The sequence below is a fragment of the Oncorhynchus mykiss genome, chromosome 5 (assembly GCF_013265735.2).
Source record: "Oncorhynchus mykiss isolate Arlee chromosome 5, USDA_OmykA_1.1, whole genome shotgun sequence".
Lineage (NCBI taxonomy): Eukaryota > Metazoa > Chordata > Actinopteri > Salmoniformes > Salmonidae > Oncorhynchus > Oncorhynchus mykiss.
The window spans coordinates 89,729,310-89,755,977 of NC_048569.1; the positions used below are offsets into that span (position 1 = coordinate 89,729,310).

The 26,668-nt window shown below is 50.4% G+C and overlaps 1 protein-coding gene across 3 annotated transcripts in view; it reads left to right on the forward strand.

The window, feature by feature from the left end:
- Positions 1–26,668, forward strand: part of kifap3a (kinesin-associated protein 3a) — a 41,912-nt gene that overhangs the window by 8,872 nt on the left and 6,372 nt on the right. For all 3 annotated transcript variants that reach the window (XR_005051888.1, XM_036978727.1, XM_036978729.1), the window contains 9 exons: positions 2,547–2,647; positions 5,075–5,183; positions 5,251–5,363; positions 5,573–5,738; positions 9,706–9,831; positions 11,444–11,542; positions 15,130–15,215; positions 18,863–19,052; positions 22,111–22,204. Coding sequence is in view for 2 of the 3 variants with exons in the window: in XM_036978727.1 (XP_036834622.1) it covers positions 2,547–2,647; positions 5,075–5,183; positions 5,251–5,363; positions 5,573–5,738; positions 9,706–9,831; positions 11,444–11,542; positions 15,130–15,215; positions 18,863–19,052; positions 22,111–22,204 (1,084 nt within the window). In the remaining variant the exon portion in view is untranslated. The remainder of the gene's footprint in view (positions 1–2,546; positions 2,648–5,074; positions 5,184–5,250; positions 5,364–5,572; positions 5,739–9,705; positions 9,832–11,443; positions 11,543–15,129; positions 15,216–18,862; positions 19,053–22,110; positions 22,205–26,668) is intronic.

Here is a 26,668-nt window from a genome sequence, read left to right on the forward strand (position 1 = left end):
CATAATTAATATAATATATTTGTTAGAATAACACTCTGGGCCCCAGCATAAATGTTGTTTTTGTAGGAGCCGGCCGGAGAGGCTGAGGAGGGGTCTACAGAGATTTGGGAGGGATTTTCTTTCTTTTCTTTTAGAATGAGACATACACATGTGCACGCGCACCTACGCATACACACATCATGTACAGGCGCACGTCCTGTCCACGCTTAGGCTAAACATAGCTGAATATATCTCATTTTCAGTGGAGGCTGCTGAGGGGAGGACGGCTCATAATAATGGCTGAAACGGAGAGTGAATGGAATGGCATCAAACACATGGAAACTATGGAAACCATGTGTTTGATGTATTTGACACCATTCCGCTCCAGTCAATACCACGAGTCCGTCCTCCCCAAGATGCCACCAACCTCCTGTGCTGATTTTAGAGAGTGTGTGTGCGCCCGCGAGCATGCGCGCGTGTGATTTCAAACTCGGAAGAATCGAGGCCTTATTAATCATCCTCTAGCCTCTGTGATGTGGTGTCCTCGCCTCTATGTTTGTGTCCAGAGATGCTCCTCTTATCTCCAGAGAGATAACCTTTCTTCTCTGCTCTGTTCTGCTGTGAGGGTGTGAGGTGACGTCTGCCATCCCTCTGATCCCTGTCCCATCAGCCCCCGCTAGGGTTTCCCAACCCGGGCTGATAAGATGAAAGGGGAAAGTGTGGGTTACTCCTCCTCTTCACCTTCCTCCTGATCCCTCCATCTCAACCAGGATTTAGGACCAACTACGACATCTCAATCCTTTCAACCCTTCACCTGACCACTGACTCTTTGTTGTTGACGTGACTATCTGTCATGGGTGCTGCTGAAGTACCACGTTTTACAGTAAAGTAAATGCTCCTTATTTATTCCAGAATCATTCCATTGCACTGATTGACTATTGCAGGGACATTTTCTTTGGGTTTTTTTTGTCTTTGAAGATTGAACCAGTATTCTTATTCACTCAATACATTGTACTAACAACAATAGTATACTGTCCACAAAACTGCCCCAGAGACCACTAATGCGTGGCGGTGTGATTTTATCAAGGTTGAGTGGTTTTAAATCAGAACAGGGTGTAATTGGAGTTTAGCTCTCCCACTAACTGCCCCTGAACACTCTAGATAATTCTTAACAGCTCCCCACTCTTTCTTTCACTGAGGCTCTAGTGGTGTTTTGAACATTTTTAATGGGGTCTCTCTCTTTTCCCATAAAGGATCCTCCATGTTTCTACCGGTGTAGTGAGGGAGTTTGCCAGGTCAGATGAGTGTGAGTGTGTCTTGTGTGCAAGCTCATGTGAGTGTGTTTAGGTATAGGTTGAGGGCAACACTAATGAGAAGCACATGTTTGTGCCAATCGTGGCACTGCAAAGGCCTGAGCAGCGTAGCTTTATTAAAGGCAGTAAAATTGATGCTTCCTCCTGTTTTCCCAATGAAACCTCCAAGCCGTCTCTTTTCCCTTGTTTCCAGCAGTTCAGTGAGCCCATCTGGTTCCAGTAGGCTGCCTCCCCTGCATGATCCCTGACCACGGCTTAGGACCAGTTAGTACTGGACTGGGTTGCTCTGCTCTGTCAGATCAGTGGTCTTGCTGAGGCCCATCACCATCGCTAGTTCTGTTCTGACTCAATGTGGTCGGCCCCTCTACCTCTACAGACCAGTCTTAAAACTACTTAGGTCCTCAGACGTTTCAGTGACTCCATGGTGTTAGTTCGCTGCCTCTCTGGAGAGGACTGCATTTGCCCTGCAGTGGTTTGGGTCAAACTCCTAAACACTCTGAGAGAGCAGAGCTACCTGACAGTTTAACACAGAGTCAGAGCCACGTCCTTCAGACTGCTGTAAAATAACCTCCTATAAACCTGCAATAAGAACATGTTTTCATTGTCTTTGCATAGCTAGCTTTTCTACTACTAAACCATATCGTTTTAGAGTGGTGGTTAACTGTATGTTATTTAACCTGTATGTTATTTAACCTGTATTGTAGTGGACGTGTGTGTCGCACACTAGTCTCGTCCCATGAAGCAGAATGTAAGTCTTTAGCTCCTCATTAATTTATTCATTCACCTCTGTCTCTCTCTCTGTCTATGTCTCTCTCTCTGTCTGTCTCTCTCTCTGTCTATGTCTCTGTCTCTGTGCTTCTCTTCTCTCTCTCTCTCTCTGTCTATGTCTCTCTGTCTCTGTGCTTCTCTTCTCTCTCTCTCTGTCTATGTCTCTCTGTCTGTCTCTCTCTCTGTCTATGTCTCTCTGTCTCTGTGCTTCTCTTCTCTCTCTCTCTGTCTCTCTCTCTGTCTATGTCTCTCTGTCTCTGTCTATGTCTCTCTGTCTCTGTGCTTCTCTTCTCTCTCTCTCTCTATGTCTCTCTGTCTCTGTGCTTCTCTTCTCTCTCTCTCTGTCTGTCTCTCTGTCTCTGTGCTTCTCTTCTCTCTCTCTCTGTCTCTCTCTCTGTCTATGTCTCTCTGTCTATGTCTCTCTCTCTGTCTATGTCTCTCTGCCTCTGTGCTTCTCTTCTCTCTCTCTCTCTGTTTATGTTCCAGCTGACGAGAAGCAGGGACAGCTGTGTATGTGCATTCTGTACCACATCAGTGTGGATGACCGATTCAAGTCCATGTTTGCCTACACAGACTGCATACCACAGGTAAGACTGGGTAATGTACACCCAGGGGCCAGGGCTGCAGACCAGACAGCATTAGCATCGAGGCTAACAACCCTGGAATTATTCATGAGCGAGAGAGAGAGGGAGGGGTGGAGAGGGATAGATGGAGAGCCGGGGATGGATGGACAGAGGGGTGGATGGACAGAGAATGAGAGTGCTTGTGAGAGTGGGAAGAATGGAGAGAGAAAGAGCGGGATGGAGAGAGAGGGGGACGCGGTACATCTGCACCCAAACACCGGAGGACAGCTGACCAGCCTTCACTCTCACTGTGATGAAAGCTCCATTTATTCATACCACTTGTTTTCTTTTTACTAATTGGAGCGCTGCATCTAGAAAATTGATTTTGAGTGTTCAAGATTTGAGTGATGTCAGAATGGATTTGAGGAGATGTCATATTGATTACGTTATGTCTGATTTCCTGTCAGTCTTTCATAGATTACTTAAATGTTTATTCTGTTTGTGTTGTAAGATTGGGTGTAAATGCGGGCCAGATGCTCATAAACAGGGTTGTTTGTGTAGTGGTTCGTGTCGCCAGTAGATCTGCCCTGCGGGGTCGGAGTGTCAGAAAGGATGCTGGGTAGCAGCATGACCGGAAATAGACCTTTGACCCCAGGCCCTCTAACCCCCTCCCCTCTAGGGATGGTCTTGACCCCCTCTACTCACCATCTTCCCTCTCTCTTTCTGGACAGTTTTCCTCATCAAGCTACCTATTTTGTTGCCCTTGCTCTTTGGCCAGCTCAACATATCCTTCCCTCCCCTAATCCTTTTCCTTTCTCTCTTTCTCTCTACCAGGCCTGACCCAGCTCTTCTCCTCTCTACCAGGCAGGCCTGACCTAGCTCTTCTCTCTACCTCTCCCCCTGGGCCTGGGGCAAGGCCTGACCCAGCTCTTCTCCTCTCTACCAGGCAGGCCTGACCTAGCTCTTCTCTCTACCTCTCCCCACTGGGCCTGGGGCAAGGCCTGACCCAGCTCTTCTCCTCTCTACCAGGCAGGCCTGACCTAGCTTTTCTCTCTACGTCTCCCCCCTGGGCCTGGGGCAAGGCCTGACCCAGGCCCAGGGGGGAGAGGTAGAGGTGAGAAGAGCTGGGTCAGGATGTGCCCCAGGCCCAGAGAGGAAAGGTAGAGAGGAGAAGAGTGAGGGGTGGAGGGCAATGAGGGGTTAGATAGTGGGGGTGGAGGGCAGTGAGGGGTTAGATAGTGGGGATAGAGGGCAGTGAGGGGTGGAGGGCAGTGAGGGGTTAGATAGTGGGGGTGGAGGGCAGTGAGGGGTAAGATAGTGGGGATAGAGGGCAGTGAGGGATGGAGGGCAGTGAGGGGTTAGATAGTGGGGGTGGAGGGCAGTGAGGGGTTAGTTAGTGGGGGTGGAGGGGTAGAGGGCAGTGAGGGATGGAGGGCAGTGAGGGGTTAGATGGTGGGGGTGGAGGGGTTAGATGGTGGGGGTGGAGGGCAGTGAGGGGTTAGATGGTGGGGGTGGAGGGCAGTGAGGGGTTAGATGGTGGGGGTGGAGGGCCGTGAGGGGTTAGATGGTGGGGGTGGAGGGCAGTGAGGGGTTAGATAGTGGGGGTGGAGGGCAGTGAGGGGTTAGATAGTGAGGGTGTGCTGTGTAGTATGGCGCTAGGCCTCCTCTGGCTGTGCTGTGGTAAATAAGCAGAGGCAGGTGCCAGAGAGTCTAGACGGGGCTGATTTGGGGTCCAGGGCCCCTGGTATGTGATACCCGACTCGGGGCCTGTGTGTGTGTGTGTGTGTGTGTGTGTGTGTGTGTGTGTGTGTGTGTGTGATTGCACACTGCTGACTCCTCACTGGGAGCGGGCCTGCAGTGCCCCTGCTTAAAGCCTTTCCTGTTTAATGTTAAATCAGAGAAGGAGACGGGGAGCAGAGGGCAGGGGCTGTGGGCGACTCGTTTTTGAACCTGTGCCCGCCCAAAGTTGACCTCCAAGGCCGTTTCCTGGTGGCCACTCCCCCTCCCTCTCTCTCCCCCCCCCCCTTCTCTCTCTCCATCTCTCTCTTGCTCTCTATTTCTCTCTCTCCTCGTTGTCTGTTTGCAAGCCCTTTCAGGTTTCCCCTCCAGGGTCTTGACAGGCACAGACCTGATTAGACAGCAACGAGTGTACTGTACCTCTACCTTTCTGCTCACCTCAGGGAAGGGCTGCCTGTTCCCGTACTCTGCGCTTAACCCAACCTGTGTCACCATGGCGACCCACTAAATGACTGTATGGAAGCTATGTAGACCATTGTCATCAACATGGTGATGATGTGATTCATCCACTCAGCCAATGATGTCACCAAGCAAACATCCATACACAAACAGTAGAGAGAAAGGCTTGGCAACAGACACACCCATAACACACTGACTGACTGCTGGCCAACTATAATGATTGATGATGAATTGGTATTGATGATTGATTGACAGTTGATGAAGATGCTGTTTGAGTGTGGTGAGAGCCACATGGAACCTGAGCTCATCGCCTTCTGCATCAACCTGGCTGCCAACAAGAGGAACGCACAGGTCATCTGTGAAGGTACAACACACACACACACACACACACACACTCACACTCACTCCTAATGCTGTTCTCCTGTGCCTAGGTAATGGTCTGAAGATGCTGATGAAGAGGGGTCTGAAGTTAAAGGATGTTCTTATCATGAAGATGATCAGGAACTTGTCACAACATGACGGACCCACCAAGAACCTCTTCATAGTGAGTACTGGACTTACTCACACTCTTAACACTGATGAGCTTCAACATGCTTAGTATGGATATAGACGGATAAGGCTAGACAGGCTCACATGATCTGTGTTCTTATGCTAGTTACTGAATCCATAGCTACACTATTAGAACAAATATTGTAGTGCTGAACCCTGCCCTGTGTCTCTATAGTAACCAACCCCCTTCTCGTACCTCATAAGGACTATGTGGGTGACCTAGCGGCTCAGATGGGAGCGGAGGAGAGGGAGGAGTATGTGATAGAGTGTCTGGGGACTCTGGCTAACCTCACCATCCCTGACCTGGACTGGGAACTGGTGCTGAAGGAGTACAACCTGGTGCCCTACCTCAAAGACCACCTCAAACCAGGTAGGCCTCAAAGGCCACCCCAAAACAGGTAGGCCTCAAAGACCACCTCAAACCAGGTAGGCCTCAAAGACCACCCCAAACCAGGTAGGCCTCAAAGGCCACCCCAAACCAGGTAGGCCTCAAAGGCCACCCCAAACCAGGTAGGCCTCAAAGGCCACCCCAAACCCGGTAGGCCTCAAAGGCCACCCCAAACCAGGTAGGCCTCAAAGGCCACCCCAAACCAGGTAGGCCTCAAAGACCGCCTCAAACCAGGTAGGCCTCAAAGACCACCTCAAACCATGGAGGGAGGGAGGCAGAGAGGGGGATAAAAGTTGGGGGGGACTGATGCTGTGCATTCACCCTGATGAATTTGAGAAAGATGACAAGATGGTGCCAACAGACATGGCTGCCCTGTTTCTAGCTCCTAGACAACTTTTTGTTTGTCTTATTTCTTAAATTATTTGCTCGGAATGTTTCTTGCATTATTACCTACAACCGGAAATAACTTTGGGAAATTAGATCAGCGGTCACTCACCAGAATTTCAACCAGACGTTCTAATTCCCTGAATTGGATCCTTTGTTTGAACTTCCGAGGCAATTCCGTTCATGCCAGGGGCTGCTCCAAGTCGTCGTCCCCGGAAAAGAGGAACAAGGAGTTGGTTCATAGTGAGACTCAGGAAGCATGCATACCATCCACCGCTTCCGAGTATATTACGCGCTAATGCTCAGTCCCTGGACAATAAAGTAGACAAGCTTAGGGTGAGGATCTCCTTCCAGAGAGACGTCAGGAACTGTTACATACTCTGTTTTACTGAATCATGGCTCTCTCCGGATATGCTGTCCTCGTCCATTCAGTCAGCGGGGTTTTCCATATATCGCGAAGAACAGGAAGAAGGAACTCAGAGAAAAAGAAAGGCAGAGGTGTATGTTTCATGATTAACTACTCATGGTGTGATTGTGGTAGCGTACAGGAACTCCAGTTCCTTTGTTCTCCCGATCTGGAGTATCTCACCATCAAATGCCGGCCTCATTACCTCCTGAGAGAATTCACTTCAGTCATCGTCACGGCCGTATATGTCCACCCCAAAGCCGACTCCGCGACAGCTCTCAAGGAACTACACTGGAGTTTGTGCAAACTGGGAACCACATATCCTGAGGCTGCGTTTGTTATAGCTGGAGACTTGAATAAAGGAAATCTGAGGAAAATATCAACACATCTGTGCCGCTCAATCACTGTTGAACACTGTTACTGTAATGTCTACAATGCCCTCCCTCGTCCTCCCTTCGGCAAATCAGATCACGCCTCCATTTTGCTATAGGCAGATACTTAAAAAGAAAATACCCGTAGTAAGGACAGTTTTAATATTGGTCTGACCAATCAGAATCTATGCTTCAAGACTGTTTGATCACGCAGACTGGGAATAGTATTAACGTATACACTGACTCAGTGACTGAGTTCATCAGGTACATAGAGGATGTTGTTCTTACTGTGATGATTAGAACTTATCCAAACCAAAAAATGTGGATAAATGGCAGCATTCGCTCAAAACTGAAAAGCGCTAACCACCCCATTAAACCACGCCAAGGTGACTGGGAACACGAACGTGTACAAACAGACCAGCTATGCCCTCTAAGGCAATCAAAGAGGCAAAACGACAGTACAGGGACAAAGTGTAGTCACAATTCAACGGCTCAAATGCAAGAAGTATGAGGTAGAGACAATCACGAATAATAAGGGGAAAGCCAGACACGTTTTGGGCACTGACGCCTTGCTGCCGGACGAGCTAAAAACAAGAGGAATACCTATGTAAAAATCCTGTTCATCGACTACAGCTCAGCCTTCAAGACCATAATGCCCTCCAAGCTCATCACTAAACTCATGGTCCTGGGTTTAAACCCCTTCATGTGCAACTGGGTCCTAGACTTCCTGACGGGCCAACCCCAGGTGATGAAGGTAGGTAACAGCACATCCGCCACGCTGTTCATCAACACGGTGGCCCCACAAAAATGCGTGCTCAGTCCCCTCCTGTACTCTACGTGGCCACGCACATCTCCAACTCAACAGTGGTAGGCCTGATTTGCCAACAACAACGAGACAGCCTACAGGGAGAAGGTGAGGGCCCTGGTGGAGTGGTGCCAGGATAATAACCCTTCCCTCAACGTCAACAAATGAAGGAGTTGATATTGGACTTTAGGAGACTGCAGAGAGAGCCCGCCCCCATCCATGTTGAGAGACCGCCCCCATCCATGTTGAGAGCCCGCCCCCATCCATGTTGATAGCCCGCCCCATCCATGTTGATAGCCTGCCCCCATCCATGTTGAGAGCCCGCCCCATCCATGTTGAGAGCCCGCCCCCATCCATGTTGATAGCCCGCCCCATCCATGTTGAGAGCCCTCCCCCATCCATGTTGAGAGCCCTCCCCCATCCATGTTGAGAGCCCGCCCCCATCCATGTTGAGAGCCCGCCCCCATCCATGTTGAGAGCCCGCCCCCATCCATGTTGAGAGCCCGCCCCCATCCATGTTGAGAGCCCGCCCCCATCCATGTTGAGAGCCCGCCCCCATCCATGTTGAGAGCCCACCCCCATCCATGTTGAGAGCCCGCCCCCATCCATGTTGAGAGCCCGCCCCCATCCATGTTGAGAGCCAGGCCCCATTCATGTTGAGAGCCAGGCCCCATCCATGTTGAGAGCCCGCCCCCATCCATGTTGAGAGCCCGCCCCCATCCATGTTGAGAGCCCGCCCCCATCCATGTTGAGAGCCCGCCCCCATCCATGTTGAGAGCCCGCCCCCATCCATGTTGAGAGCCAGGCCCCATCCATGTTGAGAGCCCGCCCCCATTCATGTTGAGAGCCCGCCCCATCCATGAATCATTGAAAAGAGAAAGACTAAAGTTACATACATGGGATGCTTTAGTGAATTTCAGAATGTCTGGAATAGAAAAGGCAGAAATAAAACAATAAACATTCGCAGCCATGTTGAGAGCCCGCCCCCATCCACGTGGAGAGCCCGCCCCCATCCATGTTGAGAGCCCGCCCCATCCACGTGGAGAGTGGAGAGGGTGAAAAGCTTCAAGTTCCTCTGTGTACACATCACATCACTCCCCTCATCAATCTACACACAATAATCCATAATGACTAAGCAAAAACAGACATTAGAAATTTTTGCAACTGTATTAGAAATTTTAAAAACTTAGCACATTTACATAAGTATTCAGACCCTTTACTCAGTCCTTTGTTGAAGCACCTTGGGCAGCGATTACAGCATCGAGTCTTCTTGGGTATGACACTACAAGCTTGGCACACCTGTATTTGGGGAGTTTGTCCCATTCTTCTCTACAGATCCTCTCAAGCTCTATCAGGTTAGATGGGGGGCGTTGCTGCACAGCTATTTTCAGGTCTCTCGAGAAATGTTCGATCAGGTACAAGTCCGGGCTCTGGCTGGCCCACTCAAGGACATTCAGAGACTTGTCCCGAAGCCAGTGCTGTGTTGTCTTGGCTGTGTGCTTATAGTCGTTGTCCTGTTGGATGGTAATCTTTCACCCCAGTCTGAGGTCCTGAGCACTGTAGAACAAGTTTTCATCGAGGATCTCTCTGTACTTTGCTTCGTTCATCTTTCCCTCGATTCTGACTAGTCTCCCATTCCTGCCGCTAAAAAAACATCCCCACAGCATGATGCTATGTTCTGGACTCTGACATTGCTTGTTCTGATATTTCTTAATTTCTGAATTTTTTTGCGTGTGTATTGTTAGATATTACTACCCTGTTGGAGCTATAAACTTAAGCATTTAGCTACATCTGCGATAACATTTGCAAACCTCTCTAACCGATAACCTTCAACAACACTTTCTGTGTCACTGACTGGTCCTACATCATGGGATGATGTTAGAGAGCACACGCACTGGGGCCTGTTACCTTTGACCTTAGTGACCTCCACCTTCTCAGCTTTGATCTCTTTGAACCCTGACCTCTGCCCCCGCCCACCACCAGGCTCGGCAGAGGATGACCTGATCCTAGAGGTGGTGATCATGATAGGGACGGTGTCCATGGACGACTCCTGTGCTGCCACAATGGCTAAGTCTGGCATCATCCCTGCTCTCATCGAGCTGCTCAACGGTAGGTAGTAGTTAGGACCCATGAGCGGTTCCACTATCTACAGGGTTAATGTTAAGATGGAGCAGAATGGAGGTTATTCCAGTGAAATACTACATTCTTCAGGGGAGCTCTGTGTCCTGACCTCCATATGTCTGTGCCTGTGTGTCTACCCAACAGGAGGACAATCAGATTGTCTGTCGTTTCACCTCTCTCTGTCTCTCTCTCTCTCCCTCCCTATAGCCCAGCAGAAGGACGATCAGATTGTCTGTCGTTTCACCTCTCTCTGTCTCTTCTCTCTCTCCCTCCCTATAGCCCAGCAGAAGGACGATCAGATTGTCTGTTGTTTTACATCTCTCTGTCTCTTCTCTCTCTCCCTCCCTATAGCCCAACAGGAGGATGATGAGTTTGTCTGTGTTGTTTCACCTCTCTCTGTCTCTCTCTCTCTCCCTCCCTATAGCCCAACAGGAGGATGATGAGTTTGTCTGTGTTGTTTCACCTCTCTCTGTCTCTCTCTCTCCCTCCCTATAGCCCAGCAGGAGGACGATCAGATTGTCTGTTGTTTCACCTCTCTCTGTCTCTCTCTCTCTCCCTCCCTATAGCCCAGCAGGAGGACGATCAGATTGTCTGTGTTGTTTCACCTCTCTCTGTCTCTCTCTCTCTCCCTCCCTATAGCCCAACAGGAGGACGATCAGATTGTCTGTGTTGTTTCACCTCTCTCTGTCTCTCTCTCTCTCCCTCCCTATAGCCCAGCAGGAGGACGATCAGATTGTCTGTCGTTTCACCTCTCTCTGTCTCTCTCTCTCTCCCTCCCTATAGCCCAGCAGGAGGACGATCAGATTGTCTGTCGTTTCACCTCTCTCTGTCTCTCTCTCTCTCCCTCCCTATAGCCCAGCAGGAGGACGATCAGATTGTCTGTTGTTTCACCTCTCTCTGTCTCTCTCTCTCTCCCTCCCTATAGCCCAACAGGAGGACGATCAGATTGTCTGTGTTGTTTCACCTCTCTCTGTCTCTCTCTCTCTCCCTCCCTATAGCCCAGCAGGAGGACGATCAGATTGTCTGTGTTGTTTCACCTCTCTCTGTCTCTCTCTCTCTCCCTCCCTATAGCCCAACAGGAGGATGATGAGTTTGTCTGTGTTGTTTCACCTCTCTCTGTCTCTCTCTCTCTCCCTCCCTATAGCCCAGCAGAAGGACGATCAGATTGTCTGTCGTTTCACCTCTCTCTGTCTCTCTCTCTCTCCCTCCCTATAGCCCAACAGGAGGATGATGAGTTTGTCTGTGTTGTTTCACCTCTCTCTGTCTCTCTCTCTCTCCCTCCCTATAGCCCAGCAGGAGGACGATCAGATTGTCTGTTGTTTTACATCTCTCTGTCTCTCTCTCTCTCCCTCCCTATAGCCCAACAGGAGGATGATGAGTTTGTGTGTCAGATTGTCTATGTGTTGTTTCACCTCTCTCTGTCTCTCTCTCTCCCTCCCTATAGCCCAACAGGAGGATGATGAGTTTGTGTGTCAGATTGTCTATGTGTTGTTTCACCTCTCTCTGTCTCTCTCTCTCCCTCCCTATAGCCCAACAGGAGGATGATCAGATTGTCTGTGTTGTTTCACCTCTCTCTGTCTCTCTGTCTCCCTCCCTATAGCCCAACAGGAGGATGATGAGTTTGTGTGTCAGATTGTCTATGTGTTGTACCAGATGGTGGTCCACCAGGTCACCAGGGACGTCATCATCAAGGACACACGTATCCTTTCTCTTCCCACAATACAATTCATCTCAGAACTACAGCCCAAATGATCCTTCAATGTCCCACTCCTAAATGACTTAAAACTTCCCCCCATAATTACCTCACTCTGTACTGTATTATGTGTTACCGTGGTAACCAACAGTACCACCCTATACCATGTCTCTGTTTCTTTCAATGTCGCAGAAAAAATCCCCCTATCAATGACCTCAGTGCTCCACACAGTGTAATGCTGTACAGTTGGAATCGGAGGCAGTGTACGTAAAATTACAAATGGCTTGCGGTAATATCTGCTAGATGTTTTTCTTTCTGTGGAGAATATTACAGAGGGATCTCTACCAAGTGGTCTGCCTTGGGAGAGGCTTTCTGCTTTACAATATCTCTCTCATCACAGGAAATGTAAGAGTTGTTCATTTGGCCACAGGGCAACTGTCTCGTGTCTCCTTTCAAGAAATGAAAGAGAAAAAGCAGTCTTTCCTCGCTATGTTTCTTTCTGTCACTGTGATCTTGATTAAACAGACATCGTTGAATGACGTGTCTGAGGAGAAAGAACAGCAAAATGATAGGGTAAAGGGCTAGAAATATAGAGACAGTATCCCTCTCTCCCTCCCTCTGTTGTCCCCTCCCTCCATGTGTTGTCCTCTACTGGACTCCCTCTCTCTCCCCTTTTCTTCCTCTGTTGTCCTCTACTGGACTCCCTCCCTCCCTTCCTGTTGTCCTCTACTGGACTCCCTCCCTCCCTTCCTCTGTTGTCCTCTACTGGACTCCCTCCCTCCCTTCCTATGTTGTCCTCTACTGGACTCCCTCCCTCCCTTCCTCTGTTGTCCTCTACTGGACTCCCTCCCTCCCTTCCTATGTTGTCCTCTACTGGACTCCCTCTCTCTCTCCTTTCCTTCCTCTGTTGTCCTCTACTGGACTCCCTCTCTCTCTCCTTTCCTTCCTCTGTTGTCCTCTACTGGACTCCCTCTCTCTCTCCTTTCCTTCCTCTGTTGTCCTCTACTGTACTCCCTCTCTCTCTCCTTTCCTTCCTCTGTTGTCCTCTACTGGACTCCCTCTCTCTCTCCTTTACTTCCTCTGTTGTCCTCTACTGGACTCCCTCTCTCTCTCCTTTCCTTCCTCTGTTGTCCTCTACTGGACTCCCTCCCTCCCTTCCTATGTTGTCCTCTACTGGACTCCCTCCCTCCCTTCCTCTGTTGTCATCTACTGGACTCCATCCCTCCCTTCCTGTTGTCCTCTACTGGACTCCCTCCCTCCCTTCCTGTTGTCCTCTACTGGACTCCCTCCCTCCCTCCCTTCCTCTGTTGCCCTCTACTGGACTCCCTCCCTCCCTTCCTATGTTGTCCTCTACTGGACTCCCTCCCTCCCTTCCTGTTGTCCTTTACTGGACTCCCTCCCTTCCTGTTGTCCTCTACTGGACTCCCTCCCTCCCTTCCTGTTGTCCTCTACTGGACTCCCTCCCTTCCTCTGTTGTCCTTTACTGGACTCCCTCCCTCCCTCCCTCCCTTCCTCTGTTGTCCTTTACTGGACTTCCTCCCTCCCTTCCTGTTGTCCTCTACTGGACTCCCTCCCTCCCTTCCTGTTGTCCTCTACTGGACTCCCTCCCTCCCTCCCTTCCTCTGTTGTCCTCTACTGGACTCCCTCCCCCCTTCCTATGTTGTCCTCTACTGGACTCCCTCCCTCCCTTCCTGTTGTCCTCTACTGGACTCCATCCCTTCCTCTGTTGTCCTCTACTGGACTCCCTCCCTCCCTTCCTATGTTGTCCTCTATTGGACTCCCTCCCGTCCTCTGTTGTCCTCTACTGGACTCCCTCCCTCCCTTCCTCTGTTGTCCTCTACTGGACTCCCTCCCTCCCTTCCTGTTGTCCTCTACTGGACTCCCTCCCTCCCTTCCTGTTGTCCTCTACTGGACTCCCTCCCTCCCTCCCTTCCTCTGTTGTCCTCTACTGGACTCCCTCCCTCCCTTCCTCTGTTGTCCTCTACTGGACTCCCTCCCTCCCTTCCTGTTGTCCTCTACTGGACTCCCTCCCTCCCTTCCTGTTGTCCTCTACTGGACTCCCTCCCTCCCTCCCTTCCTCTGTTGTCCTCTACTGGACTCCCTCCCTCCCTTCCTATGTTGTCCTCTACTGGACTCCCTCCCTCCCTTCCTGTTGTCCTTTACTGGACTCCCTCCCTCCCTTCCTGTTGTGCTCTACTGGACTCCCTCCCTCCCTCCCTTCCTGTTGTCCTCTACTGGACTCCCTCCCTCCCTCTCTTCCTCTGTTGTCCTCTACTGGACTCCCTCCCTCCCTTCCTATGTTGTCCTCTACTGGACTCCCTCTCTCTCTCCTTCCCTTCCTCTGTTGTCCTCTAATGGACTCCCTCCCTTCCTCTGTTGTCCTTTACTGGACTCCCTCCCTCCCCCCCTTCCTCTGTTGTCCTTTACTGGACTCCCTCCCTCCCTTCCTGTTGTCCTCTACTGGACTCCCTCCCTCCCTTCCTGTTGTTCTCTACTGGACTCCCTCCCACCCTCCCTTCCTCTGATGTCCTCTACTGGACTCCCTCCCTCCCTTCCTATGTTGTCCTCTACTGGACTCCCTCCCTCCCTTCCTGTTGTCCTCTACTGGACTCCCTCCCTCCCTTCCTCTGTTGTCCTCTATTGGACTCCCTCCCTCCCTTCCTATGTTGTCCTCTATTGGACTCCCTCCCTCCCTTCCTCTGTTGTCCTCTACTGGACTCCCTCCCTCCCTTCCTGTTGTCCTCTACTGGACTCCCTCCCTTCCTCTGTTGTCCTCTACTGGACTCCCTCCCTCCCTCCCTTCCTCTGTTGTCCTCTACTGGACTCCCTCCCTCCCTTCCTATGTTGTCCTCTACTGGACTCCCTCTCTCTCGCCTTCCCTTCCTCTGTTGTCCTCTACTGGACTTCCTCCCTTCCTCTGTTGTCCTTTACTGGACTCCCTCCCTTCCTCTATTGTCCTCTACTGGACTCCCTCCCTACCTCCCTTCCTCTGTTGTCCTTTACTGGACTCCCTCTCGCCCTCCCTCCCTTCCTCTGTTGTCCTCTACTGGACTCCCTCTCGCCCTCCCTCCCTTCCTCTGTTGTCCTCTACTGGACTCCCTCTCGCCCTCCCTCCCTTCCTCTGTTGTCCTCTACTGGACTCCCTCTCGCCCTCCCTCCCTTCCTCTGTTGTCCTCTACTGGACTCCCTCTCGCCCTCCCTCCCTTCCTCTGTTGTCCTCTACTGGACTCCCTCTCGCCCTCCCTCCCTTCCTCTGTTGTCCTCTACTGGACTCCCTCTCGCCCTCCCTCCCGTCCTCTGTTGTCCTTTACTGGACTCCCTCCCTCCCTCCCTTCCTCTGTTGTCCTTTACTGGACTCCCTCCCTCCCTCCATTCCTCTGTTGTCCTCTACTGGACTCCCTCCCTCCCTTCCTCTGTTGTCCTTTACTGGACTCCCTCTCGCCCTCCCTCCCTTCCTCTGTTGTCCTCTACTGGACTCCCTCTCGCCCTTCCTCTGTTGTCCTTTACTGGACTCCCTCCCTTCCTCTGTTGTCCTCTACTGGACTCCCTCCCTCCCTTCCTCTGTTGTCCTTTACTAAACTCCCTCTCTCCAGAGGCTCCTGCCTACCTCATTGACCTGATGCACGACAAGAACGCTGAGATACGGAAAGTCTGTAACAACACACTTGACATCATCGCTGTGAGTATCTGTCTGTCTGTCAGTCACCTCTCTAGGCATAATGTCTCATCCCCAAGTTACCCTATATCATGAATGGTTTTCTTCCTGATTAATCAGGAATCTGTAATTCTTCTTCCCATTCATTTCTAAATGAAACTGACCTAGCCTATACCTGAGCCAAAATCCTGGTTTTCCTGATCCATTCCTACTTAATGTAGGTTGGCACAGAGGAAATAGTACTGTTCAGATTGCCTGGACTGGGAAACTAAATTCCTGGGTCAGATTTTGATTGACAGGTGTGTTTTAAGTCCCAGTCATAGTGTGATCTGTCACAGACCTGAGATCAGTGTAATTAGCAGTAGACTACAGCCAGCCGGGTTGTGGGCTGTGGAAGGTAGTGGGGGGAGAGGAAGTGTTTCATTGAAATTATCAGTGAGAACTATTAAGCTGTGAACCACATGAAAGACCAGGACAGGCTCTGGAGAATGTCAGAGCAGAACAGGGAAGGTGAGAGAGAAAGCAGACCCTGCCTTGGAGAGAGACACACACACACACATCACATTCTCACACACTCACATACTCTCACACACAATCATTAGTCTTCAGAGCTGCAGGCTACCTTAGCAGCACACGCTATTACTGTGTGTTCTTGAATCGTTCCTCTTTGATCACACACACACCCCTCAGAGAGAGAGAGAGAGAGAGAGAGAAACTTGCGTATAGATGGTTCTTCTAGGTCAGACAGAAACATAATTCATGGGGTTATTCTTAGATTCAGATTTTCTCTAAGGAGGAACATGGGAAATGCTCTGAACATTGTTTTATATCCGCTGACTCCTTTTCTCGTAGACATCATGAGCTCAGCTTTCTGGTTATGATGGATTAGGCCTCATATCAAGTCCTTACTACAGACTAATAGTCCGGGGGAAATCAGCAGTGTAGTCATTAATCCACTTTAGCCATGTCATAAGTCTGCACTTTGACACAAAGTGTCACTGCCACTTTGGGCCCTGCGATGCGACAATGGGTCCGTTTGAGGCCTCGAATGGCTGTCAGCAGGCTCTGCTCTGGGTCTAGATGATTAATCTGCAGGGCCTGAACGCATGAAGTGGCTCAAAGAAGGCCTTTAACTCCCACATGGCCCCCGCAGAGAAAGGAAAACAGAATCTGTGTATGTCCTCAACCTTCCTCAGCCAAGCTACACACACACACACACACACACACACACACACACACACACACACACACACAGCCCCATCGCAGCACCATCCATCGTACCACACCACATTTTTATTAGTAACAGCATCATAAGGGTGCTGGCACACAGAACAGTGCATTGTGGGATTCTCTAGTAGTCTGTGGGGGATCTGACAATCCCTGGATGGAACAATATAGCAGTCAGTGTTTTGGCCCATTCCCCAGCCCTCCCTGATGTCCTGCCAGCCACTCTCCTACAGCTAATTATACTGCTAGTTTAGTTTCCCCAGCCCTCCATGATGTCCTGCCAGCCACTCTCCTACAGCTAATTATACTGTTGGTTTAGTTTGGAGGCTTCACTGTCCTACAGCTAATTATACTGTTGGTTTAGTTTGGAGGCTTCACTGTCTTACAGCTAATTATACTGCTAGTTTAGTTTGGAGGCTTCACTCTCCTACAGCTAATTATACTGTTGGTTTAGTTTGGAGGCTTCACTCTCCTACAGCTAATTATACTGTTGGTTTAGTTTGGAGGCTTCACTGTCTTACAGCTAATTATACTGCTAGTTTAGTTTGGAGGCTTCACTCTCCTACAGCTAATTATACTGTTGGTTTAGTTTGGAGGCTTCACTGTCCTACAGCTAATTATACTGTTGGTTTAGTTTGGAGGCTTCACTCTCCTACAGCTAATTATACTGTTGGTTTAGTTTGGAGGACTCACTCTCCTACAGCTAATTATACTGTTGGTTTAGTTTGGAGGACTCACTCTCCTACAGCTAATTATACTGTTAGTTTAGTTTGGAGGACTCACTCTCCTACAGCTAATTATACTGTTGGTTTAGTTTGGAGGCTTCACTCTCCTACAGCTAATTATACTGTTGGTTTAGTTTGGAGGCTTCACTGTCTTACAGCTAATTATACTGTTGGTTTAGTTTGGAGGCTTCACTGTCTTACAGCTAATTATACTGTTGGTTTAGTTTGGAGGACTCACTCTCCTACAGCTAATTATACTGTTGGTTTAGTTTGGAGGCTTCACTCTCCTACAGCTAATTATACTGTTGGTTTAGTTTGGAGGCTTCACTCTCCTACAGCTAATTATACTGTTGGTTTAGTTTGGAGGACTCACTCTCCTACAGCTAATTATACTGTTGGTTTAGTTTGGAGGCTTCACTCTCCTACAGCTAATTATACTGTTGGTTTAGTTTGGAGGACTCACTGTCCTACAGCTAATTATACTGTTGGTTTAGTTTGGAGGCTTCACTGTCTTACAGCTAATTATACTGTTGGTTTAGTTTGGAGGACTCACTCTCCTACAGCTAATTATACTGTTGGTTTAGTTTGGAGGACTCACTCTCCTACAGCTAATTATACTGTTGGTTTAGTTTGGAGGACTCAGTCTCCTACAGCTAATTATACTGTTGGTTTAGTTTGGAGGCTTCACTCTCCTACAGCTAATTATACTGCTAGTTTAGTTTCCCCAGCCCTCCCTGATGTCCTGACAGCCACTCTCCTACAGCTAATTATACTGCTAGTTTAGTTTGGAGGACTCACTCTCCTACAGCTAATTACACTGTTGGTTTAGTTTGGAGGCCTCACTCTCCTACAGCTAATTACACTGTTAGTTTAGTTTGGAGGCCTCACTCTCCTACGGCTAATTACACTGTTAGTTTAGTTTGGAGGCCTCACTCTCCTACAGCTAATTACACTGTTAGTTTAGTTTGGAGGCTTCCTGTGTAAAAGGAAAGAATCTGTTTGTTACTAAGGCTGGGATTCAATCAATTGAAGATGGTGGATTTCTGTGTAGCGCTTTGTGTGTGTGTGTGTCTCTGTGTGTGTCTCTCTCTCTCTCTCTCTCTCTCTCTCTCTCTCTCTCTCTCTCTCTCTCTCTCTCTCTCTGTGTTTGTTGATCTGTGTGTGTGTGTGTACCTAACCTCCATTATAAACTGGGTAGTTAGACCCCTGAATCCTGATTGGCTGACAGCACATGTATTTTTACTGCTCTAATTACGTTGGTAACCAGTTTATAATAGCAATAAGGCACCTCGGGGGTTTGTGGTATATGGCCAATATACCATGGCTAAGGGCTGTGTCCACGCACTGCGTCTTGCCTAAGAACAGCCCTTAGCCGTGGTATATTTGTCATATACCACACCCCGTCGTGCCTTATTGCTTAAGTAACCCATCCTAATGGCTCTCTCTGTCTCTCTCGCTCTCTCTCTGTCTCCGTCTGTCTTTCTCGCTCTCTCTCTGTCTCCGTCTGTCTTTCTCGCTCTGTTGCTCTCTCTCTCTCTCTTGCTGTCTCTCTTGCTGTCTCTCTCTGGCTGTCTCGCACTCTCTGTGTTTGTCTCGCACGCTCTCGGTCTCGCTCGCTCTCTCTCGCTCTCTGTCTTTGTGTCTCTCTCTCTTTCTCTCTCTGTCTTCGTCTCTCTTTGTCTTTCTCTCTATGTCTCTCTCTGTCTCTGTCTATTGTAGGAGTATGATAAAGAGTGTGAGAGAAAGATCCAGAGTGAGAAGTTCCGCTGGCACAACTCCCAGTGGTTAGAGATGGTGGAGAACAGAGCCATGGGAGACGACGGAGAACCCTTCATGTTTGGAGACGATGGAGAAGCATTCATGCACAACGGAGACATTCTGGAGAGACACGACCTCTTCTACACCGCAGGTATGGGGGGAGGGAGGCAGACATTCTGGAGAGACCCGACCTCTTCTACACCGCAGGTATGCATGGAGGGAGGGAGGGAGACATTCTGGAGAGACCCGACCTCTTCTACACCGCAGGTATGGGGGGAGGGAGGGAGACATTCTGGAGAGACCCGACCTCTTCTACACCGCAGGTATGGAGGGAGGGAGGCAGACATTCTGGAGAGACCCGACCTCTTCTACACCGCAGGTATGCATGGAGGGAGGGAGGGAGACATTCTGGAGAGACCCGACCTCTTCTACACCGCAGGTATACATGGAGGGAGGGAGGGAGACATTCTGGAGAGACCCGACCTCTTCTACACCACAGGTATACATGGAGGGAGGGAGGCAGACATTCTGGAGAGACCCAACCTCTTCTACACCGCAGGTATACATGGAGGGAGGGAGGGAGACATTCTGGAGAGACCCGACCTCTTCTACACCGCAGGTATGGGGGGAGGGAGGCAGACATTCTGGAGAGACCCGACCTCTTCTACACCGCAGGTATGGGGGGAGGGAGGCAGACATTCTGGAGAGACACGACCTCTTCTACACCGCAGGTATGGGGGGAGGGAGGCAGACATTCTGGAGAGACCCGACCTCTTCTACACCGCAGGTATGGGGGGAGGGAGGCAGACATTCTGGAGAGACCCGACCTCTTCTACACCGCAGGTATGGGGGGAGGGAGGCAGACATTCTGGAGAGACACGACCTCTTCTACACCGCAGGTATACATGGAGGGAGGGAGGCAGACATTCTGGAGAGACACGACCTCTTCTACACCGCAGGTATGGGGGGAGGGAGGCAGACATTCTGGAGAGACACGACCTCTTCTACACCGCAGGTATACATGGAGGGAGGGAGCGAGGGAGGCAGACATTCTGGAGAGACCCGACCTCTTCTACACCGCAGGTATGGGGGGAGGGAGGCAGACATTCTGGAGAGACACGACCTCTTCTACACCGCAGGTATACATGGAGGGAGGGAGGCAGACATTCTGGAGAGACCCGACCTCTTCTACACCGCAGGTATACATGGAGGGAGGGAGGCAGACATTCTGGAGAGACCCGACCTCTTCTACACCGCAGGTATGGGGGGAGGGAGGCAGACATTCTGGAGAGACCCGACCTCTTCTACACCGCAGGTATGGGGGGAGGGAGGCAGACATTCTGGAGAGACCCGACCTCTTCTACACCACAGGTATACATGGAGGGAGGGAGGCAGACATTCTGGAGAGACACGACCTCTTCTACACCACAGGTATACATGGAGGGAGGGAGGCAGACATTCTGGAGAGACCCAACCTCTTCTACACCACAGGTATACATGGAGGGAGGGAGGCAGACATTCTGGAGAGACACGACCTCTTCTACACCACAGGTATACATGGAGGGAGGGAGGCAGACATTCTGGAGAGACCCAACCTCTTCTACACCACAGGTATACATGGAGGGAGGGAGGCAGACATTCTGGAGAGACACGACCTCTTCTACACCACAGGTATACATGGAGGGAGGGAGGCAGACATTCTGGAGAGACCCAACCTCTTCTACACCACAGGTATACATGGAGGGAGGGAGGCAGACATTCTGGAGAGACACGACCTCTTCTACACCACAGGTATACATGGAGGGAGGGAGGCAGACATTCTGGAGAGACCCAACCTCTTCTACACCGCAGGTATGGGGGGAGGGAGGCAGACATTCTGGAGAGACCCAACCTCTTCTACACCGCAGGTATGGGGGGAGGGAGGCAGACATTCTGTAGAGACCCGACCTCTTCTACACCACAGGTATACATGGAGGGAGGGAGGCAGACATTCTGGAGAGACACGACCTCTTCTACACCACAGGTATACATGGAGGGAGGGAGGCAGACATTCTGGAGAGACCCGACCTCTTCTACACCACAGGTATACATGGAGGGAGGGAGGGAGGCAGACATTCTGGAGAGACACGACCTCTTCTACACCACAGGTATACATGGAGGGAGGGAGGGAGTGAGGGAGGCAGACATTCTGGAGAGACACGACCTCTTCTACACCACAGGTATACATGGAGGGAGGGAGGCAGACATTCTGGAGAGACCCGACCTCTTCTACACCACAGGTATACATGGAGGGAGGGAGGGAGGGAGGGAGGCAGACATTCTGGAGAGACACGACCTCTTCTACACCACAGGTATACATGGAGGGAGGGAGGCAGACATTCTGGAGAGACCCGACCTCTTCTACACCGCAGGTATACATGGAGGGAGGGAGGCAGACATTCTGGAGAGACCCGACCTCTTCTACACCGCAGGTATACATGGAGGGAGGGAGGCAGACATTCTGGAGAGACACGACCTCTTCTACACCACAGGTATACATGGAGGGAGGGAGGGAGGGAGGGAGGGAGGGAGGGAGGCAGACATTCTGGAGAGACACGACCTCTTCTACACCACAGGTATACATGGAGGTAGGGAGGGAGACATTCTGGAGAGACCCGACCTCTTCTACACCACAGGTATACATGGAGGTAGGGAGGGAGGGAGGGAGGCAGACATTCTGGAGAGACACGACCTCTTCTACACCACAGGTATACATGGAGGGATGGAGGGAGGGAGGGAGGCAGACATTCTGGAGAGACACGACCTCTTCTACACCACAGGTATACATGGAGGTAGGGAGGGAGGGAGGGAGGCAGACATTCTGGAGAGACACGACCTCTTCTACACCACAGGTATACATGGAGGGAGGGAGGGAGTGAGGGAGGCAGGGAGGCAGACATTCTGGAGAGACACAACCTCTTCTACACCGCAGGTATACATGGAGGGAGGCATTCTGGAGAGACACGACCTCTTCTACACCGCAGGTATACATGGAGGGAGGCATTCTGGAGAGACTGACTTTTTCTACACCGCAGGTATACATGGAGGGAAGGAGAGGGAGGGGGAGAAAGAGAGGGGGATGTGGTATGGATGAAGTGAGAGAGAGCGAGATGAGAAGTACAGTAGTGAACTTGTCTCTAACTTTGAGGTGTATGTCTCTCTCCCCCCAGATGGGATCATCCCAGCAGACGGTACCATCAGCCCGGAGTTCTTCACAGACTACCAGAACGGAGACATTGGCCAGGCTGGAGGCTTTCCCGGCAGGTGAGCTCATAGTAGGGCAGGGGGTGGACTGGACTTCTATCCCCATCCCCTGGAGGCTCCTTTGGGGGGGTGGACTGGACTTCTATCCCCAATATGTAGCGAGGGAGCAGGATTTAACAGGCCTAATATGTAGACAGGGAGCAGGCTCTAACAGGCCTAATATATAGACAGGGAGCAGGCTCTAACAGGCCTAATATGTAGACAGGGAGCAGGCGCTAACAGGCCTAATATGTAGACAGGGTGCAGGCTCTAACAGGCCTAATATGTAGACAGGGAGCAGGATTTAACAGGCCTAATATGTAGACAGGGAGCAGGATTTAACAGGCCTAATATATAGATAGGGAGCAGGCTCTAACAGGCCTAATATGTAGACAGGGAGCAGGATTTAACAGGCCTAATATGTAGACAGGGAGCAGGCTTTAACAGGCCTAATATGTAGACAGGGAGCAGGCTCTAACAGGCCTAATATGTAGACAGGGAGCAGGCTCTAACAGGCCTAATATGTAGACAGGGTGCAGGCTCTAACAGGCCTAATATGTAGACAGGGTGCAGGCTCTAACAGGCCTAATATGTAGACAGGGTGCAGGCTCTAACAGGCCTAATATGTAGACAGGGAGCAGGCTTTAACAGGCCTAATATGTAGACAGGGATCAGGCTCTAACAGGACTAATATGTAGACAGGGAGCAGGCTCTAACAGGCCTAATATGTAGACAGGGAGCAGGCTTTAACAGGCCTAATATGTAGACAGGGTGCAGGCTCTAACAGGCCTAATATGTAGACAGGGAGCAGGCTCTAACAGGCCTAATATGTAGACAGGGATCAGGCTCTAACAGGCCTAATATGTAGACAGGGAGCAGGCTTTAACAGGCCTAATATGTAGACAGGGAGCAGGCTTTAACAGGCCTAATATGTAGACAGGGAGCAGGCTTTAACAGGCCTAATATGTAGACAGGGAGCAGGCTCTAACAGGCCTAATATATAGACAGGGAGCAGGCTTTAACAGGCCAAATATGTAGTGTTGGACACATTTTTAGTTCCTCTACTTTATATGCTGTTAAAATGATGAATTGTTGTGGAAATGGAGAGTTTATTGAGAGTAATTTGTCTTATTTATTATCGAACATCTCCTTGCGTGCGATAAAGCTCGTGTTGAAGGTTTTTTCCTGTGCAAGTATGTTTGTGTTGGCTGCTGTTGAGAGGCTTGCTCTTGAGAGTAGATAGAATGCCACAGTTATTTCAGATTTTAGAGGGAGAGAGGGAGGGAGGAACAGAAAGCAAAGAGAGAGCTACGGAAAGGAACAGAGCGAGCGAGCGCATACAAGGCTTTTTCCTCAGCTCTTTGTAACTGATACCTTTTAAATATACTGAGCGAGCTGGGGGAATTGGCGTCTGTGAGAGTGTTTTAATTTGGCCAGTGTACTCCAGAGTGATCCAGGTTAACACAATAACCAAAGCCAGCTCCAGCGCTTATTCTAAACTAGGTGTGAAACATGGTGTGAATGGGGTCTTTTAAATCGTTTTAATACAATCACTGTTATTTGTATAAATATGATAACAAGCTATTTTATATGAACTATATAAAATGTCTCTTGTCCTGGGTCGTTGGGAGAGAGTGGCCCAATCCTCTGAAAATTTAAATAAGTCCTGGCAGCCTCAACGGGCCTAGCTCCGCAGGCTGACCGAGGCATCTCTTTCCACATCGTCACCGCGTGGAAAGAGAAGTGTCTGGGTTTCACTATAGGTGCACAACAGCATGTGATTGGAGAGTTTCTGACCCCCTCAACACGCAGACGGGCGAATCAATGAGTGCTTTGAGACGCTGTCAGTGAGTGACAGCAAGGCGAGTGAGACAGAGAAAGAGGGAGGGAGGAGGAGCTGATTATTTAGCCCTTGAGCAGTGGGTAGCTGTAACCTGAAGAGTGACAGCCTGGGGAGAGATCAAAGCATTGTGGGGTGAGAGCGAGGGCCGGAGAGAGGTGAGGCTGGAGGAGACAGACGTATGTATGGGCTTGGAGGGAGCAGAGGGTCATGGGCGCAGAGGAAAAGGCCTGATTCTCTTCCTGTGCACTACGGCTCCGCCCCCTGTAGTATGTGTTCCCAATGCCTCTCCCCTACACCCTCACCCCTACACCCTCATCCCAGCTTCACTGGGTCCTGTAGGGCCAGTCTGGGAACACTAGGGCCCATTGTCTGCGAACACAACGCTCCCTCTTAAAATGTCACAACACACGCGCTTGGAATGAGGTGCGAGATGAGCTGATTTATGTCTCACATCACTGTATGAGGAAGTGCGTGAGGGAGTTGTTGATCAACTGGTCTTCTTTATCGTAATGTGGTCATTGAACCTTTCCTCCTCAACCCTACCACCAGAACCAGAGTCCAGGCGCTGACCTGAGGTCCAGCTGTGCTTCTGTCTCTTTCTCCTAGGCCCAGGGTGTAGACAGACAGGCAGGCCAGCTATCCAGGCAGCCTGTGAGGTAGACAGGCCAGCTATCCAGGCAGCCTGTGAGGTAGGCAGGCCAGCTATCCAGGCAGCCTGTGAGGCAGGCAGGCCAGCTATCCAGGCAGCCTGTGAGGTAGGCAGGCCAGCTATCCAGGCAGCCTGTGAGGTAGGCAGGCCAGCTATCCAGGCAGCCTGTGAGGTAGGCAGGCCAGCTATCCAGGCAGCCTGTGAGGCAGGCAGGCCAACTATCCAGGCAGCCTGTGAGGCAGGCAGGCCAACTATCCAGGCAGCCTGTGAGGCAGGCAGGCCAACTATCCAGGCAGCCTGTCCAGGCAGGCAGTCAGGCTGCGTTACTCAGAGCTCCAGTGTTTCTCCAGGCTCTTTTAGTCTCTCAAATCCCCCCTGACAGCCGTAGCGTGCGGAAAGGAAAAATACATATTTCTGCCCAGTGAAGGAGGGAGGGATGGATGGGGCATGGGGAAGAGGAGGTGCAGGGTGCGTAACTGATCGCTGGAAGTGATTTGGGTTAAAAACAACACGTAATTATGGGCGCTCGCAGGGGCAAAGCAAACAGCTCGTATTTTAGAGAGCTAGAGGATGTCCGGCCCGGCCCGCGACTGACTGCGTATAGACCAAGAGAGAGGGGGAACGAGCAGGGTGGAGGGGAAGAGAAGGGACATGCTGTCGTTTGTCGAGGGGTTAACTCACTCTGTCTAGTTAACTAACTCACACCCAGTCTGAGGTAACGAGACAGTCGTGTTGACCTGACCACACAGCTGAACATTCAGACCAGCTGGTTAGAGAAGAGAGACGACCGACCGTGAAATCGGACAGCTTTTCCTCCTTTGTATCCACAGCCCCATGGTAACTGATTTGTACAGTTGTATCCACACCCCCATGGTAACTGATTTGTACAGTTGTATCCACACCCCCATGGTAACTGAGTTGTACAGTTGTATCCACACCCCCATGGTAACTGAGTTGTACAGTTGTATCCACACCCCCATGGTAACTGATTTGTACAGTTGTATCCACACCCCCATGGTAACTGATTTGTACAGTTGTATCCACACCCCCATGGTAACTGAGTTGTACAGTTGTATCCACACCCCCATGGTAACTGATTTGTACAGTTGTATCCACACCCCCATGGTAACTGATTTGTACAGTTGTATCCACACCCCCATGGTAACTGAGTTGTACAGTTGTATCCACACCCCCATGGTAACTGAGTAGAACAGTTGTATCCACACCCTCATGGTAACTGAGTTGTACAGTTGTATCCACACCCCCATGGTAACTGATTTGTACAGTTGTATCCACACCCCCATGGTAACTGAGTAGAACAGTTGTATCCACACCCCCATGGTAACTGATTTGTACAGTTGTATCCACACCCCCATGGTAACTGATTTGTACAGTTGTATCCACACCCCCATGGTAACTGATTTGTACAGTTGTATCCACACCCCCATGGTAACTGATTTGTACAGTTGTATCCACACCCCCATGGTAACTGAGTAGAACAGTTGTATCCACACCTCCATGGTAACTGATTTGTACAGTTGTATCCACACCCCCATGGTAACTGATTTGTACAGTTGTATCCACACCCCCATGGTAACTGATTTGTACAGTTGTATCCACACCCCCATGGTAACTGAGTTGTACAGTTGTATCCACACCCCCATGGTAACTGAGTAGAACAGTTGTATCCACACCCTCATGGTAACTGAGTTGTACAGTTGTATCCACACCCCCATGGTAACTGATTTGTACAGTTGTATCCACACCCCCATGGTAACTGAGTAGAACAGTTGTATCCACACCCCCATGGTAACTGATTTGTACAGTTGTATCCACACCCCCATGGTAACTGATTTGTACAGTTGTATCCACACCCCCATGGTAACTGATTTGTACAGTTGTATCCACACCCCCATGGTAACTGATTTGTACAGTTGTATCCACACCCCCATGGTAACTGAGTAGAACAGTTGTATCCACACCTCCATGGTAA